This window comes from Plodia interpunctella, chromosome 29 (genome assembly GCF_027563975.2).
Source record: "Plodia interpunctella isolate USDA-ARS_2022_Savannah chromosome 29, ilPloInte3.2, whole genome shotgun sequence".
Taxonomy (NCBI): domain Eukaryota; kingdom Metazoa; phylum Arthropoda; class Insecta; order Lepidoptera; family Pyralidae; genus Plodia; species Plodia interpunctella.
The window spans coordinates 602,873-621,236 of NC_071322.1; the positions used below are offsets into that span (position 1 = coordinate 602,873).

Below are 18,364 nucleotides of genomic sequence, written 5' to 3' on the forward strand. Positions count from 1 at the left end.
ATCAGAACCGAATTCCGAACTTTACTCGTAACGGTTAAACCGTTTGTTAATCACAGGATTCGATCGTAAACCGATCGTAAGTTTTTAAACTCGATAGATTGCTATAAAACTCGATTCGAATGGACAAAGTTTGGATATAGGCTGCCACTCCATTTTAAAATGGCGATTCGCGCCAAGTTACTTTTTTTTACGGTGCACACTTTTGTAGGAAAGAAAGAGAGAAAAATGTTTGCTAAAACATGTCTGGATACATGAGTAAAAACGGTTTTACTATGTTTATATAAAAAAATGATTGAGGACAAACCTTCTACCACAAATTAACCAAAAATTGTTAGGTTATTTAATTATCACCTCTCTAATCTGAGAGTTTTCTAGTTGTTTCCTCAGCCATAGATCATCGGAACCCGGAGTCTTCGACATCATTAAATGTAACACCATTAAAAATTATGGCTTATGATTTTACAACCGCACGCATGCCTGACGTCAACCCTCCTTGGGAATGATATTGTCCCCTATCAGCTGCCGTAAGTAAGGGACACAGAGTCGCCTCGTATGACACCCACGGAATATTACGGTTAATCCTATTCTAGGCGAACCACACGTAATTGCTAATGTAAAATACAACCTAATTACCTTAATGACAATGATTTCCACTCCCCCTTCAATTTCAATGCATATCAAATCAAAATCAAATCATTTATTCAGAAATTAGGCCTTCACAGGCACTTTTTCACGTCATATTCTAAATTAAATGATGTTTACCAAAGCTACAAGCTACTAGCATTTCGGAACGACCACTGCTGAGAAGAAATGCCGAAAGAAACTCATTCAAACAGTGTTGGTCCCTATGATGCCAGAAGGGCTTACCATTTTTTAAATATAAATTTATGTATATATATAAATTTATGTAATACATAGGTACTATACCCATTATTTGTAACCATAGATGAAAGAAAAAAATATTTTATCTATGTTTCTAACATTGGATTACACATGGGCATATTACGCAAAGCAGTTGGCGCTACTGGTAGGTATAAGTAAGGTGCACAAACATTGCCAATAGAGTCAAAAGCGCCAATTTTCAATATTGTTGCAGAATTACGACCAAAAATACCTTCTACGCAATCGTGGTGCGAGTTTAAAGGAAAAAGCAAAGATTTGGTGGATTATCCTGAAAATAATCACACTATTTTAGGTTACGTTCTGCATTATTTGGTCAACTGTGGTCATAAACTGATATAAACTTGATTTTCACTGAAGATCTTACCTGTATGAAGTCCATATTTTAATAAGTATTCACGTGTGAAGTGTTCCGAGCTTCTTTTCGACCGTTTACTGGCTCGAAAATTTTACAGCGTGAGGCGTTTTTTTTATAGTTTTCGAAGTTTCCACAGCTTTTTAATTTTATGGAAAACGATTCGGCACCCGAATATGCTACATTGTTGTATATTTTCACAAACGAATGCTTACACAATGAAAGGATTAATAAAGTACTCTAAAATAAACGTTTTAATCGACATAGCAAAAGGCGGCAAAGCTTTTGTGTACCTAACATACAGTGCTGTACTCTGGCGGGATAAATGTGCAGTAATACTCCCTATTAATAGGTACTCCGTACAATGAAGTACTTATTAAATCCATGGTATTACAATACGACTGTTCAATTTTTTTACTTGATTAACATATATCAGTGGGACATGTTATAGCTATTTTAAAAAAACACATGGAAAAATGTTATATTGTGTTTCTCTAAAATATTCTCTTTGTAATGTTTGTATGCTGACACATCTGCAGAATATGTCCGGATGATTACCTTTTTTTTAATTTACAACCATTTCTGTACACATATTCATCAAATAAAATTTTTATTTCATTTCATTCACTGATATCTGTGAATGAAGTGAAATATTTTTTTTTTTACCCCGTGCTGTAAGTTTTTGATTGTTTATTCACAACCTTCGTGTCTATGGACCATCAAAGCATACCTCTCTAATCACTGTCATTCTATATCATGTCATAATATGTCGATCGTAGAATACTTAATATGTTGTCATTTGTAGATATATGATAAGTTTCAGTTGAATACAACATGTTTTCTCTTATCTATTCGAATGCTTTAATATTGTAATCAAAATGAAGGGTTTGATTACATATTAAAGAACAGGTATTAAACATGCACATACCTGTTTTATTTCCCAGTCGTTTCGGATCTTGTTCCAAAGGTCCGTGGTCTGGGAAATAAAAAAGGTATGTGCGCGTTTAATACCTGTTCATTAGTATGTAATTATGCAAGGTTTAAATGGGTCTGATTTTTGATATTAAATGTTTTGTCTCTCTCATGTGTACGTTGTCCCGGTTTCTGTACAGTTTTTTTTAAATTTAAAGTGAAGGTCTGTAAACCTCGTTTTAAGTCCCACATTGATAACCTTTTTTGCAAACTTTTATTTAGTTTCACATTGTCCCGTTGTCTGTCTGTAATCAAATCTTGCAAGTTAGATTTCTCCTACTTCCAGTTGACTTACAGAGTTGAAATTTCCCGCGTCGCTTCAGTTTCCATGACAATGCATTATTATGATAAGCCTGATGGTGCACCCAGGGAACGAGTGCAGCGAGGGAACTCCTCGACGGCGTTAAATGCCACAAGATATCTATGGTGTCTTGTGGTATGACATTTTTGTAAAATATTTGTTTTCTTAAAATTGAACATTGTTATCATATAACTAATTTGATACATAATAATTCTTTAACAAATTAACAGAAAAGAGATCACTTTTAAATAATAAAGCTGAATTTTTAAACATTCTCCAAATTATGTTCAGAAATAAATATAAATCTATACTATTATTACAAAGAGATAAGCGTTTGTGAGTTTGTATGTTTGAGGCGGGTAATCTCCGAAACTAGCAAACCGATTTCAAAAAATATTTCACCATTACAAAGGTACATTATCCAAGATTGTTATAGGCTATATTTTATCTCAAAATTCCCACGGGAGCGAAGCCCCGGGCAACGTCTAGTTTACATATAAAATGGTTGCAATTTGAATTTTAGCGAGGTGGATAGTTATGGTAACACACACTTTATGTCAGTGTGTTTTGTATTTTCTGTCAATGTCATACATCGCCGCGTTGTCCAGCGCACCGCCCTTCACCTATATTTGTATTATAATCACAAACAAAACGCATAAAATTAAAAATTGAGTTTGCCAACTTGGAGAGGGAAATGTATCCCCACTGCTTTGTTAATTGAATTTCGACTTTTTCGTTAAAACAAATACGGTGAAACGAAAAATCGGTAATTATGACAGATGATGTAATTACATGATTTTTCCGTTTTCGTTGATAATTCTGTTTGGGTTGTCGTTGCTCAAAAGTCGTTATAATAAATAGAAATACGACATAACCTATTAAGAATCAAAAGGATGTGTCAATCTCAACCTTGACGTTGGCAAAATCATCGTTTTGGCGAACGACGGAGGCGTGAAATTAAAAAAAAAAAAAGAATATTTTACACATGTAAATGTAACAGATAAATTTAGGTAGAAATCAGCTATGAGAGAGACATTTAGATATTAAGTGTTATAATTACGACACATTATACTGAACAACTAAAATACTTAAATACCTGAGGAGGTATTTAAGTAAGTAGTATTCTATACATTTATAGTAACTTTTTTCTTTTCCTTTAAAATATGTATTAGCTGCGCTCCGGGGCTTCGCTCCTGCGGGAATTTCGGGATTAAAAATACCCTACCTATGTGTTTTTTCAGTTTATATTCTGTCCGTGTACCAAATTTCATAACAATCCGTCCAGTAGGTTTTGCGTGAAACTACTTCCTTACAATTTCGCATTTATAATATAAGTTTGTTATTAATTAGTATAGATTACAATTAAATTGAAACAGACTTTGCAGAGCCCATTTGTGCACTTGATATAGGTAGGTACCCTACTAATATTATAAATGCGAAAGTTTGTGAGGACGTGTATATGTAGGCATGTTTGTTACACTTTTACGCAAAATCTACTGGACGGATTGTTATGAAATTTAGTACACGGGTAGAATATAACCTGCAATAACATATAGGGTACTTTTTATGCCGAAATTCCCACGGGAGCGAAGCCCCGGGGCACAGCTAGCGTCAAATGTGAACCAAATGAAAACAATAAAGAACTTCTAATGTCACAAATAGAGTAATGGCGGCATTTCATTATTATATTATCCCTTTTATAAATGGTTCAAAATTATATAATTCCTTTTATCAGATATTCGGTTGATGAAGAATAATTATTATATAATTACTTTAATCTTATCAATTCACAAATCCAATGCTTTTATTTCGACAAAAATTATAAATAGGTTAGATGAATAATTTTTATTTTGATGACTATTTGAATCGAAGGCCCTTATATCATTAGAAACACCAGTGAAAACATTACTGTGATAATGAGAATGCTTTCGAAGATGTGACAAAAATGAAATCACACATTTTCGGACTCGTCCAAACGCTCCGTACTGAATTAAACTCCCATTAGAAAAAAATAGCTATGTTTGTTCGACAGCTTCTTTAAATATTGCGTCTATGGTGATATTTTCTTAATAAAAGTTGTTACGAAATTTTAATTTTATAAGATAATCGAGTATGTTTTTTTTTTTTTAATTTCATAATTTTTGAAAATGAACTTTTCAACCAATTTTAAATCTTCATACAATGATCCAGTTGCATTGTTGCAGTCTATGAATTATCATAATTATTCTAAATATATCTATTTTACCTAGATGATAGGTATATATTTTTTACAATGCTCTTACTTTGTCAACATCTTATTAATTACAATATATTATGCCAATATCGAATATATTTATTTATTTTTATTTATTTATCATTTATTCGCACAAAATATGGCACAGAAAGATGTTAAAATTAAATAGTATCACATATTTTGCCAAACAATGGCATGCAAATGTAGGTACATAAATATCAATTAAACTCTAAAACTGTTAATTTCCAAGATTACATTATGTCAACAATAATTCATTTTATAATTTAATTTCAAATAAACACAATTCAATTTAGTCATTAGTTAGTCAAATACAAGTAGCACATTTAAAACATTAGTTTGTCATATTTAAAATTTACTGTTTAAAAATTCCTGAATATTATAGAAACATTTGTCTACAAGCAAATCAAACAGTTTATTTTTAAAAGGTCCAAGATTTATAAAATTAACTACACATACACACTTAAGCTATTTCTAAATTCTAAAATTAAAACTAAAAAAAAAAATTAAAAAAATTTCTAAAATTAGCACTAAAATAAAAAAATAATTTAAATAAAGATTTGACACTAAATCGCCGTCGTCTTGCGGTAAATTTCCCAGAAGGCTGGTAACATTTCCTCTTTGTATGGCCAAAGTCAAACGTTGGCCAAAATAGTCACCAGCCCTTGGGTCCCCGGAGACTCAAGGGCAAGAGTATTATTAATTGTTCTAAGGGTTATTATTAAAAAATAATACTTGTATATATTTCGAATACTATACTCGTGCCACACGAGTTTGTATACCAATTTGACTCATGTATAGTGTTTTCATCGACCATCGCTTGCTGAACCGGTGAAGGAAAACATCGCGAGGAAACCTGCACACTGGTTGATTATCAACTTGTGTGTGAAATTGAGAAGGCAATGGCATACCACTCCATTAATAGTGCCAAGGAAATTTTTCTGTGTGTTTCATTCCACGTAACGACCACGACCCTCAGCCATGAGGAATACGACAATGAAGAAGGACTCATTAACTATGCCATTTCATAAAACAGAGACGAAATAAAACAAAATACTTACAGAGTATAAAAATATTCACATAATTACATAAATTTAGACTTAATTGGCAAATTAGGTTAAAAATCAAATTTATAATGTCGTTTTAATTGGTCACTTTATTAATTAAGTTGGTAATTTTGTTTCAAATTTGAGTGTAGAAAAGGAACATAATTTATTAAAATAAATTATAGCCTATGACATTCTTGCTTCCGTTTCATTAAGATTTTTGTTTTAGATTAAAATTTTTTATTCAGTATTGACCTATTTTAGTTATAATCAATTACGAGTATGAATCCATTAAATTAATGATTTATTTTTTTCTCAAATAAAAGTGACTTAGATAAAAACTAATAAATACTCATTAGGAAAAAGGAATTTTCTTATGTTAAATAATTTCCCACTTTCCATATTTGACGACCTCGGTGGCGCAGTGGTAAAGTTCTTGCCACTGAACCGAGAGGTCCCGGGTTCGATCCCCGGTCGGGTCATGATGGAAAATGAACTTTTTCTGATTGGCCCGGGTCTTGGATGTTTATCTATTTATGTATTTGTTATAAAATATAGTATCGTTGAGTTAGTATCCCATAACACAAGTCTCGAACTTACTTTGGGGCTAGCTCAATCTGTGTGATTTGTCCTAATATATTTATTATTTATAAGTATATTTATTTATATACTTAGCTACTTATTTAAAAAAATATATTTTCGCAATAATATTTGGGTTCATTTAAAACCCAAGAAGCGCTGGCTCGATGTCGTCAAGGATGATATGCGTGACAATGGTCTGACAACTAGCGATGCCCACGACCGCGCTAATTGGAGGGGTAAAATAGGCTAGCGTCTTTTAAACTTTCGCGTTGCAAAATTATATACAAAACGACAGGTATTAAACGCGCACATACCTTTTTTATTTCCCAGACGTTCCGGACCTTGTTACAAGGGGTCCTGGGCGACTGAACTATGCTACAGAATAAGGACACTGTTAGTGTGTATTGTGTGTGACGGTACTTGATGGAGAATTAATATGGCGGTAGAAGAAGATTCTGCCGGACAGACATTGTCGCCGTAGCTTGCTGAGTCAGTCGCCCAGTGGACCTTTGTAACAAGGTCCGAAAAGTCTGGGAAATAAAAAAGGTATCTGCGTGTTTAATACCTGTTGTTTAATATTTATTACAAATAGGCTAGCAGTCTCTGGGTTCCGATGATTTATAGCTGAGGAAGTAAATAGGAAAACGGTTAGACGTTAGATATTCATGTTCTTTCATTTCGGTTGTAAAAGTTTAATAATAATGTGTCTGTTGGTCCTTTTTTCATGTCAACATATTGTACATTATGTACTTTTATAGAAAGAAAAAAAAAACATTGTAAGAAACAATAATGGTAAGCCGATCTGGCATGATAGGGACCAACACTGTTCAAATGAGTTTCTTTCGGCATTTTTTCTCAGCAGTGGTCGTTCCGAAATGCCAGTACTTTGTAGCTTCTGAGAAATAACTATAAATATAGACGAGAAAAAGTGCCTGTGAAGGTCTAATTTCTGAATAAATGATTTGAATTTGAATTTCAAAATGAAATTTGATTTTTGGTGGGGGGATAACTGGATAACTCCAGAGTGATATAGGCTATATATGCTTTATACCGCAAATAAATAAGATTTATACCGAAATATATCGAAAGCATCAGTGACAAGGAAAGGGTGTGTGTGTCAGACTTAATTTACTACATACAGTACACGTTAGCTCTGTTAATTTTCACTGTACTATTAATATTATAAATGCGAAAGTTTGTAACGATGTATGTTTGTTATTCTTTCACGCAAAATATATTATTATTAATAATCTAACTTTCTCATTTGAACAGTTCCTAGTTGTTTGTTAGTTTGTATGTTTGAGGCGGGTAATAGCCGAAACTACCGAACCGATTTCAAAAATTATTTCACCATTAAAAAGAACATTTTCCAAGATTGCTATAGGCTATACTTTATCCCAAAAATCCCACGGCAGCGAAGCCCTGGGCAACATCTAGTCAATAGGATAAATAAGTAAAGGGTTATGAGATCACATGAAAAAGAAAAACAGAATAGTTTGCTAAAACTACCCGTACTGTATTTCGATCTCACTCGCACTTACAAATGTAGCTTAAAACATATATTAGATATATATACTATTTAGTTACATGGGTTGCAGGGGTTGCATGGGTCGCAGGGGTTGCATTGGTTGCATGGGTTGCATGGGTCGCAGGGGTTGCAAGTATTGCATGGGTTGCAAGGATCGCAAGGATTGATGATGTTGTTGCAGGGATTGCACGGGTCGCATGGGTTGATAATGTTGCACGGGTTACACGGGTTGCACGGGTCGCATGGGTTGCAGGTGTTGCACGGGTTGCACGGGTCGCATGGGTTGCAAATGTTGCAAGGGTTGCACGGGTCGCATGTGTTGCAGGGGTCAATTGGGGCGGGAGGCGCACACGGGTCACACGGATCAATTGGCGGTTGTGGGTCAGGTTGGGGACCTGGGGTTGCGGGAGCGGTATTGATGGACGCGCAGCCTAAAGTCCTGAAGCAGGTAGGTGGGTTTGGTCTGAAGACGATGATTGGTGGCGCCGGCACGATAATCTTAGGTGGTCGGACGATGATCGTGTCAGGTGGTGGCACTGGCACTGCATTGGGTTGGATCTGTAATCAATTTTGTAACGTCAACAAAATTATTTGCAGATTTTTCCAGCTGTTTTTTATTTGTTGGAAAATTACTTCTGAAGATACTTTTCATGTTTTATCCCATGAAATATGTACCAAGTGACGGAGTGATAAAAAACCATGTCTGCTGATTGACAACTGCACATACGTATGAGATTAAGATGGTCGACGTCAGGCAGGCGGCCTTTCGTAAATCACAGTCGAATGCTTAAAATATTAAAGATTTGCTTCATACAAAGACTTTGGGCTTCAGAGCGTCACAGCCGAAAATACAACTACGAAAATGCGATGCCATGATGAGAGATAGATAATTTTTACCCTGATTGGTGGTGGCCTTGGTGGACAAATTGGTGGTGGCCTAACACAGATTGGAGGAGGCCTTGGTGGAGTTATTGGTGCAGGCCTGACACTGATTGGTGGCGGATTCGGTGGCTGTATCGGCGCCGGTTGAACCCTAATCGGTGCTGGGGTTGGAGGCTGCACCGGAGCAGGTTTGATCCATACTGGCCCGGGCTGTGGTGGTGTGATCTGTCCGGGTCGGATGGTGATTGGCGGAGGTGCTGGGAATCGGATCTGACCGGGCTTAACTATCACAGAACCTGAAAAATATTTAATTAGTGATCATTATTTTTTGGGTAAATCATTTAAGTTATTTTTTAGGTGCATCTAAACCATTATACCACCACCGCTTCAACCTTTCTTATATTTATTTTTCGATAAGTTATTATAAAGTTATTATACAAATAAACAAGATTTGAATTGCAAAAGTTTGCTTTGATGAAAAGACTGCGGTAAAGTTTATTGCACCAGTGCTTCTTCACCTGAGCTTTGGGATTCACCAGCCTACTTGGTTTAAAGTAATTTTTTAAGTGATGTGTATCAAATCGAATTCGAATAATTAATTGAATTTTAAAAATCCAATTCGATTGCAAATATTGCAGAGGTTGCAAAAATTGCAAAGGTTGAAAAAGGTACCTGCGGGTGCCTGGCCGTACTGGAAGTTGATGGCGGGCGCGCAGGGGTTGCAGGGCCCGATAGGTATGGAGCCAGTAGGCGGCTCGGGACAGTCAATCTGTGACTGGGGCGCGGGCGCCGCCCATGCTGAGCCCAGGACAAGAACTGGAAAAGTAGCTTTATGTATTTTGTTGTTTAGACTTTGGTATTACAATGTGGTTATAACCCTGGTGCTCTCTGATAATGTAGCTTCTCCTCAGATTACATGCGATCTAATATGCTGTTCTTGTCGCTCCAACTGTACAAGTAAAGATCTGATTGAGACAACAGCTTAAATTGCAAAAGCAAAAATATATATATAAATTTATAAGACTTAACAGTGACGACAGACATAGACAATACTCTATATAAAACTATTTTGTTATTTCGTCGTGTGTTCAAAATTTTAATTTTGGATACAGCCAATTTTTAAAATTAAAAAAAAAAGAAGAATATGTAAGTATAACATTTAAAAATAAATAACTTTACCAGATAACCAAAAAACCTTGCCCCTCGCCATATTTCGATCGTCTGATGAAAGCTGCCAGTTACTTTGGCTTATATATACCTTACATATTACCTACCAAAGCAAAACATACTATAGATATAAAAAAATCTGCTTAAAAAAAAAAAAAGAAAAAAATATGTAACGAATGAAAAGAAAGAAATTTGAACCGTATCACTGTGTGTGTAAAGTTTAAAATTGTTAGTAAGGTGATTTTTGAAATAGTAATTTTTAAAGCCATCTTTACTTTGATTCACATCAGAGACAATTTTTTAAATAAAATTAGTCACGATTTTAATTTACGTTACGCTTTAATGCGTTATGACTTTTTTAAAACACCAACTTCGTATGTTTTCAAAATAATAAAACTAAAACTGTACCTAATCATGTATTAAAACAAGAGAAACAAATATTGTACCTAATTAAATAAATCAAATATTATTTGGGTTGAACTTCAGATTTATGGGGTTCCATAGCCAAATGCAAAAAACGGAACCCTTATAGATTCGTCATGTCTGTTTGTCTGTCCGTCCGTATGTCACTGTCACTTTTTTCCGAAACTATAAGAACTATACTGTTGAAACTTGGTAACTAGATGTCCATAGTGGTAAAATGTGTCTCCCCCCCTTCTTCTTTCCTTCCCCCTTCTTCGTCTTGCTGGGCAAAGGGCCTCCCCTCTGCTCCGCCATCCATCCCTGTCCATTGCGTAACTCTTCCAGTTTTTATCTGTTCTAAATTGCTATTCTTTTTTGTCACCAGCCATCAGGGACTTATTCTGTGACTATTCAAGCCCACCATTCCTCTTGCATTCTGCAAATGTCACAAAAAAAATATATATTTATAAGTATAAACGACCTCGGTGGCGCAGTGGTAAGGTTCGAGCCACTGAACCGAGAGGTCCCGGGTTCGATCCCCGGTCGGGTCATGATGGAAAATGATCTTTTTCTGATTGGCCCGGGTCTTGGATGTTTATCTATATATGTATTTCTTATAAAATATAGTATCGTTGAGTTAGTATCCCGTAACACAAGTCTCCAACTTACTTTGGGGCTAGCTCAATCTGTGTGATTTGTCCTAATATATTTATTAAAAAAAAACACGCACAAAGTATAATGGCGGTATAATTCAGTATGATTTTAATGAATAGGTACATTTTATTAATTATGTACGTGATATACTTAGGAAGTTGTTATTTATTACTATCTGCGCCTCGGGGCTTCGCTCCCGTGGGAGTTCAGGAATAAAAAGTATCCTATGTGTTATTCTAGGTTATATTCCGTGTACCAAGTTTCATAACAATCTGTCCAGTAAATTTTGCGTGAAAGAGTAACAAACTTACATACGCACACAGATACATCCTCACGAACTTTCGCATTTATCTATATATATAAAACTCTTCATTTACTGAGTGACTGACTGACAGACAACGCACAGCCGAAACTGCTGGACGTAGAAAGCTGAAATTTGGTGTGTAGCTTCCTAGGACAGTGTAGGGGAGCACTGATTTGTAGTGGATAGCAAGCTCCTCTTTATTTGTTTATATTTGCAGACCTATATTCGGTAAAACGTGTAGGTCTAATTCATTTTGACATCAATTTGTCTATTTGTACTCATGTTTTTGGCAAATAAATGCTCTCTCTCTCTCTCTCTCTTTCTTTCTTTCTTTCTTTCTTTCTTTCTTTCTTTCTTTCTTTCTTTCAAACTGTAATAAGCAGTTTATCACCCTAAGGTTCCCATATTTTAGTAAAAAAAGGTCACAGCCCAACATATTCCCCTCCATTTGTAATACTCAACATTTGTATCAAATCATTTAAAATTAAAACAGAGAGATATAAAAGCGTTTCAATTTTCGCTAAACGTAATTTTTACGAGATTTTTTTTTTACTGTTTTGTCGACTTTCTTATTGTGGTATACTGAAGCTAAGTTCGTTCGAGGCTATAAAATTTTGTATTGTCATTCAAATTGGGCGAGTTCACTGGTGTTTTGTGATTTATTTATTTATATATGGACATATACCGATTAACAGTCATAACATCTACAATTAGATATTTTACAAAATCATTATTATATTTATAAAATTTTAGTACAATAAAGTCATGATAATAATAACACTTCATACAATGAAATTAATAGTATTTAAATAGGTCAATACATTTTGGATAAACACACTAATGGAGTCATTGAATAAATCTGTTACATTGTGTTTAACGAGCATGTCACCGAGCGGTCGCAGGGCTCTCGGCGTGATGTCTATTTTATTGACTTTACGTTTCTAGAATGCTTGCCGCCATCTTGTTTTCTATTTTCATCAATATATATGCGGAATATCACACATAGATAGTTCTTAAAAATTACATTGAATTTTCTAAAGCCATCTTTTCGTAAATTCAATCATTTTTCAGCAGCCAAGGTTTTTAATGAAAGTCACACTTACCTTAACTCGAAAACACCTTAATTGTCATAAAGCATAGATAACATTAAGCTAAGGACATTGAAATTTTTAATAATGATGTAAATTCGTCCTCCTAATTTTTAATATATGTATAAGACCTACATTTGTTAATTGACGTCCTTGGAGAAAAGGCAGCGGTGAAGTTTGTTGCGCCGCTTCTTCTTCACCTGCGCTTTGGAAGCCGGCAGTAGACTTAGTTTAAGTATTTTTTTTTAACGTCAATAAGTATGATGTATATCATCCTAAATTGAATAAATAAATTTGAATTTGAATTTTTGAATTTAAGGAAATGATATAAACAGAAACAGTAAATTTACCGTTACGTACCGTTACGTAACGTTCGAGTTTATCGTTACCCAATATAACGTAACTTTTGACGGACAGATTAACAGTCTGACAGACAGAATTGACGTTGTTGAGTATCCTTGTACTAATCTATCGTGATGTGTTTCATCAGTATTCAGAGATAATTGGAAAGTCACTTATTAAACAGCACAGACAATATATTGTTTATTAAACGCCAAAGTAACCTATGTTCACAAATATCGCGATACATCGAGTTTGTTTGCAATATCACGGCACAAGGGCTACATTGCATATCTAGTAAGTAGTTGGTACGCGTCCTTGCAAGGACTTTACAATGTCACAAGATTTTTAATAGCATTTTAAAGGCCCTGCTGCTATTCTAGCGCAGTAACCACACTCACCATTCCACTCGCTCAATATGAGCTTGTTGAGGGAACCAATGGCAATTGTTAGCTGTATGCCGTTAAAAGCTTTTATTGTCCGCTATTTTTGATATAATATGTCTATTAAAATGGCGGGTTTTATGCATTATTTTATAGCTTTGGATTCCGCTGATTCAATTATCAATTTGGAGTACTTTTTAAGGTTATGTAATTGAAAAGAGAAACGGTAATGTTTAAGACGTCTGTCTATGATCGAATGGTACCAGTTTAAATTCTACTAACACTGTGCGTGTCTCCCCTAGTGCCGCCTGCGCTGGTGCGGCTACGTCTTATTTAAACCAACAAATTATATGCCGCTCCCGGCCGGCCCTGGCAGAAGGCAAACCCAAGAAGCGCTGGCTCGATGTCGTCAAGGATGATATGCGTGACAATGGTCTGACAACTAGGGATGCCGGCCGTGCGACGTGGAGACGAAAACATAGGAAAGCGGAAGAAACAAGGAAAACACTCAGACTATATATATTTATGGTAATAAATATAAATGTATGAAAGTTTGTTTGTCCTATATTTACTTCAAAACGGAGCATACTTTTTGCTGCGGGCGTAGTCGTGGGTTACAGCTAGTATAATAAACCCTATTCTTCAAGAAATTGGCAGAGCTCCGTGAAATTCTATCGATTTAACTGTAAAACTGTTCAATTCCAAGATTGGATTTTTAAAATCTTACTAATATAATAAATGCGAAAGTTTTTGAGTATGTACGTGTGTATGTATATATGTTACTCTTTCACGCAAAATCTACTGGACGGATTGTTATGAAATTTAGGTACACGGGTAGAATATAACCTGGAACAACATATACGGTACTTTTCACCGTGAAATTCCCACGGGTCCGAAGCCCCGGGACGCAGCTAGTATTGTCACAAATGTGGATCATTCAATCAAGCAATCTTACCCGACTTATAAAAGAAAATCCCACTCATCCTGTCAACTGTCTTATAATCCTAATCATTACTAATATTATAAGTATGAAAATAAGTTTCTTCACGCTCTGTATATACTCAATCAATCTTCTTGATGACGTAGAAATGAATTAAAGATATATGCTAAGATTTTGATTTCGGTTTTCTCTATTGTGTACTGAAAAACTTATACTTTCTAATAAAAAAATCGTGCGTCTTTCACATTTTGTAGGGAAACTAGATCGATTTAAATCCCCCAAGTTATCTTACGTCGATTAATTGAACAGTTATTTTAAGAGTTTGTTAGGTTTTTTAAAATTCATAGGAGTTTGTGGACAAATCAATTTTGTTTAGCGAGCTGTCTCACCTTAATTTTAATCAAAGAATTTGGCGTTTTAGCAAAAATTTAACAAGAATTTGCAATAACATACTTAGTTACGTAGTTGTATATTCTAGTTTAACGAAAACAATCTTTACAGACAGAGACCGAATGAAACTTCCAACAACTTGTAAGAAAAATAATATTCCCAATTCCTATCCTTTCAGTCACGTCTCAGTATTGAGCAGTTCGTTAGTTTCGAAGGCACAGAGTTACATACAAACGTACATTCTGTATTTCAACTTTGACGTGTGCTCATGCGTGAAAGTACTAAACTTTGAGGATGAAAATTCGATTTTCAAGGATGAAAATGTGCTCAAAACAGATATTTTTGTCACCTTGTCAAGACATCGCTCATTTTTGCTAATTAATAAAGAAAATAAATTTATAAAAATTTGTTATTGGGACCGATAACCTTAATTATTATATATTTAATCTTGACGAGTATATGCTCGGCCTTATTATTGCGTTCGGTTTCGCCCCTAATTGTGAACCAATAATGTCGTATGTAGGTACGTTTAGGGGATTTAAAGTAATAAATAATACACTCATACTTCGTATAAACATCGTTTAATACATACATATATTGTATAATATAATATACATGTTAAATATACATAAATAAATACTTAAACTACATTTATAAGCACTTAAAATAATCGAAATAAGTACGGGCACTTAAAAATATATTCTTTTTACAATTCCATAGGCACGCATTTGTCGTATCATTTATATTAAGAGATCATCAGTATTTAAATATCTATCAAAAACAATTACAGTATTTAAAAAAATATTACACGAATAACCTAGATTACTGTCAAAAGTATTTACCTGTGTGTCTTGTCTGTATGATGTCTAACTTTATTACAACAGAATATATACAATAGACATACAATTTAACAATTAGCTTTTTCTACCAGCGTTCTAATGTTGTGTCCTTTCTTCCATTGCTTATAAAGTCTAAGACAGACTCACGTGGCACCATAACGCGAGTGTTGATTGGTTTGCGCTTAGCATTCGTGTGTCCCAGCGCGGATGTTAAACCCTAAAACACGGGGGGATTGTATACCCAGCGCGGATGCAAAAGCCGTCATGTTTAAATAAATGTTGGTCTCATCATGATCGTCGCCAATAGTAGCCACATACAACCTTTGAAACACAAGCGTCACTCCAATTATTTGCATCCGAGACCGTAGGTTGATCTTACGACGAATACATACATTATAACGCCTCAATATATAGCTAAAATCATGGATGTTCGCTTAATCTATCGACTGACGTTAAACTAATTCCATATGTTTCGCTGTAATCTTGCTAGCGCGATTTAAATATCACCTACCGCCATCTATTGGTGGATTACAGTAAAGTTTCAACACCGAATGGCAATGAAAAGTAAATTTAAATCGAACAAATACAGATGCAATGTTTATATCTGTTCTTTTTACTTGACTAGCTATGAATTGACAACGGTCGGTAGAAATTTTAAATACTGTAATGACTTTTGAACATATTTAGTGATATGAAAAACTAATTAAACACCATACGTTTTAAGTAAGAAGTTTTGTTTTAGTAACTGCAGATGGTATCGCACGGGTTGCTGGGGTTGCAAGTGATGATAGGATTGCACGGGTTGCATGGATCACACGGGTTGCAGGAATTGCATGTGACGACCGGGTTGCACTGGTTGCAGGGGTTGCAAGGATTGCACGGGTTGCACGGTCCACTGGACTGGATAAACCTACAGATAGGTGCAGACGCGCATGGTGGATCGATTGGTGATGGAGTTGGTGGCCTTATGACCAGTGGATTGGGGGTGAATGGTGGAATAGGCGGAGATTGGACTGTGAAAGACTTAGGGCAGATTGGAGCGGGAGTTGGTGGCCTTACGATGATAGACGGTGGCTGGATGGGCGCTAATGGTGGTGGCGTGATCGTGATCGTTGGTGGCTGAATTGGCGGTATTGGCGCTGGTCTCACAATGATGGGAGGTGGCTGTATTGCTGGCTGCTGGGGTGGCCTGACGATAATCGCTGGGGGAGTGATAGGGGTCTGCTGCTTCGGCCTGATCAGGATCGGAGGTGGTTGGATGACCACGTCAGGGGAGGGAGTGATGAAGAAGGAGCCCCCTGGCACAGGGATCTCTTGGAAGCCGATGGCTTTCAATCTCTCAGGGATGCAGGACTTTTGCAGCAGAGTTCTGATTGGGCCGTCGCCGCATGGTGCTGGAAAGGAAATTAATTACATTCTAGACCGAAACAATAATAATGCTTTATATTTATTACATGAGAAAAAGACAGCTGATAGGAGTACTTTGTCACTTAGGTTTTCCAATTTCAACATCACATTGAAAATAATCTTTTATTCTTCTTCTTGTTTTCGAGTCGTTATAGCTATACTATATTATACTATCTTTTGCCCACAACTTCGTATGTGAGTAAAAATCCGTCTCCCTTGGGAATTTCAGGAATTCTTAGTGCTCCCCTACACTCCCCAGGGCCAAATAATACTACCAAATGTCAGTTTTCTACGCCCAGTAGTTTCGGCTGTACGTTGTCTCTCAGTCAGTCACTCAGTAAGGGAAGAGTTTTATATATATTGATGATTGATGATGATTGATGATGATACCAGTAAGAGGCCCTTTTTATTGCTCTACCGATAGCCTTTGCTATTGTAAATAATATAAACTCAAATTTATATTCACAAATTTTATCTTTGTTTTCTGTCTTTGAAAACTTTGATAGCGCGATTCAGAATGAATCAGCGCCATCTAGCGGTACTCACTGGGAGTGGGCGACGGAGGCGGAGGACACGGTGGCGGGGGACAGTCGCAGGAGTACTGCGGGGCCGGCGCCGCGGCGGCTGTTGATAACAGTGCTGCAAACATACATACAGATATGTTTACGAGTATAATTTTACAAAACTTGTCCGACTTTGTGAAGGCGACGCTACTGTTAAATAAATTCGACAAGAAAATGACATATAAAATAAATTTTGAAGGCATATTTTCCTTAATTCAAGTGAATAACACTACGTATTTTATTAATCTAATCAAAGTAGGTGTCTTTAACTATATGTACACCAAACTTCATCAAAATCGATCCAGCGATTTAGCTGTGAAAGCGGAACAGACAGACTTTCGCATTTATAACAGTAGTATTGATCAAACTTACATTTATCTTAACAGGACAATCCTAATACGATGAATGCAACAAGCTTCTTCCAAAATCTCCCAAAATCTCCCAAAATCACATCCAAATAAAATGTCACTTATATAATAAATTGTTCCTTTCATCAGCACTCGATCACAATCGTAATATGTTTCAGTGTACTTTTTGACCATGTACTTTATTGTGTACTTGTATATTGCTGATAAAAAATTATACATCAATTTATATTTAAAAAATGGTAATCCCTTCTGATATGATAGGGACCAACACTGTTTGAATTAGTTTCTTTCGGCATTTCTTCTCAGCAGTGGTCGTTCCGAAATGCTAGTAGTTTGTAGCTTTCGTAAATATAATTTAATTTAGAATATTACGTGAAAAAGTGCCTGTGAAGGCCTAATTTCTTAATAAATGATTTGATTTTGAATCTATGGTAGGTATCTAGTGAAACTATGGTAGCTAATTTCTTATAACAAAAAAATACAATTAATTCTTACCTAAAATACCCAATGCCACAGATCGCCCCATCTTAGACAGCCGTGTGTGCTTATCCTGGCTCATCTCCACTATATATACCACAGTTTGATTTACATCTATTACTAAAATTTTAAACAATTATGATTCGCTCCAATACGCCATGTTATGTTTAAAAAAAAAAGTTATTCTTTAACAGCCGAATATAATTGATTTAACTTATGGTTTTTT

At 35.5% G+C, this 18,364-nt stretch overlaps 3 protein-coding genes across 5 annotated transcripts in view; 1 reads left to right on the forward strand and 2 right to left on the reverse strand.

Moving 5' to 3' along the window:
- Positions 1–18,364, forward strand: part of LOC128682244 (lachesin-like) — a 107,938-nt gene that overhangs the window by 24,876 nt on the left and 64,698 nt on the right. The window lies entirely within an intron of this gene.
- On the reverse strand, positions 7,900–10,122 carry LOC128682249 (uncharacterized). The gene is made up of 4 exons (XM_053766880.1): positions 9,997–10,122; positions 9,490–9,633; positions 8,833–9,113; positions 7,900–8,493 (listed from the first exon to the last, which is right to left on the reverse strand). Exons 1-4 carry the CDS (start codon positions 10,025–10,027, stop codon positions 7,987–7,989), a joined length of 963 nt encoding a protein of 320 aa, XP_053622855.1. The 5' UTR covers positions 10,028–10,122; the 3' UTR covers positions 7,900–7,986.
- On the reverse strand, positions 15,049–18,270 carry LOC128681919 (uncharacterized). The gene is made up of 3 exons (XM_053766247.2): positions 18,157–18,270; positions 17,277–17,369; positions 15,049–16,717 (listed from the first exon to the last, which is right to left on the reverse strand). Exons 1-3 carry the CDS (start codon positions 18,218–18,220, stop codon positions 16,062–16,064), a joined length of 813 nt encoding a protein of 270 aa, XP_053622222.1. The 5' UTR covers positions 18,221–18,270; the 3' UTR covers positions 15,049–16,061.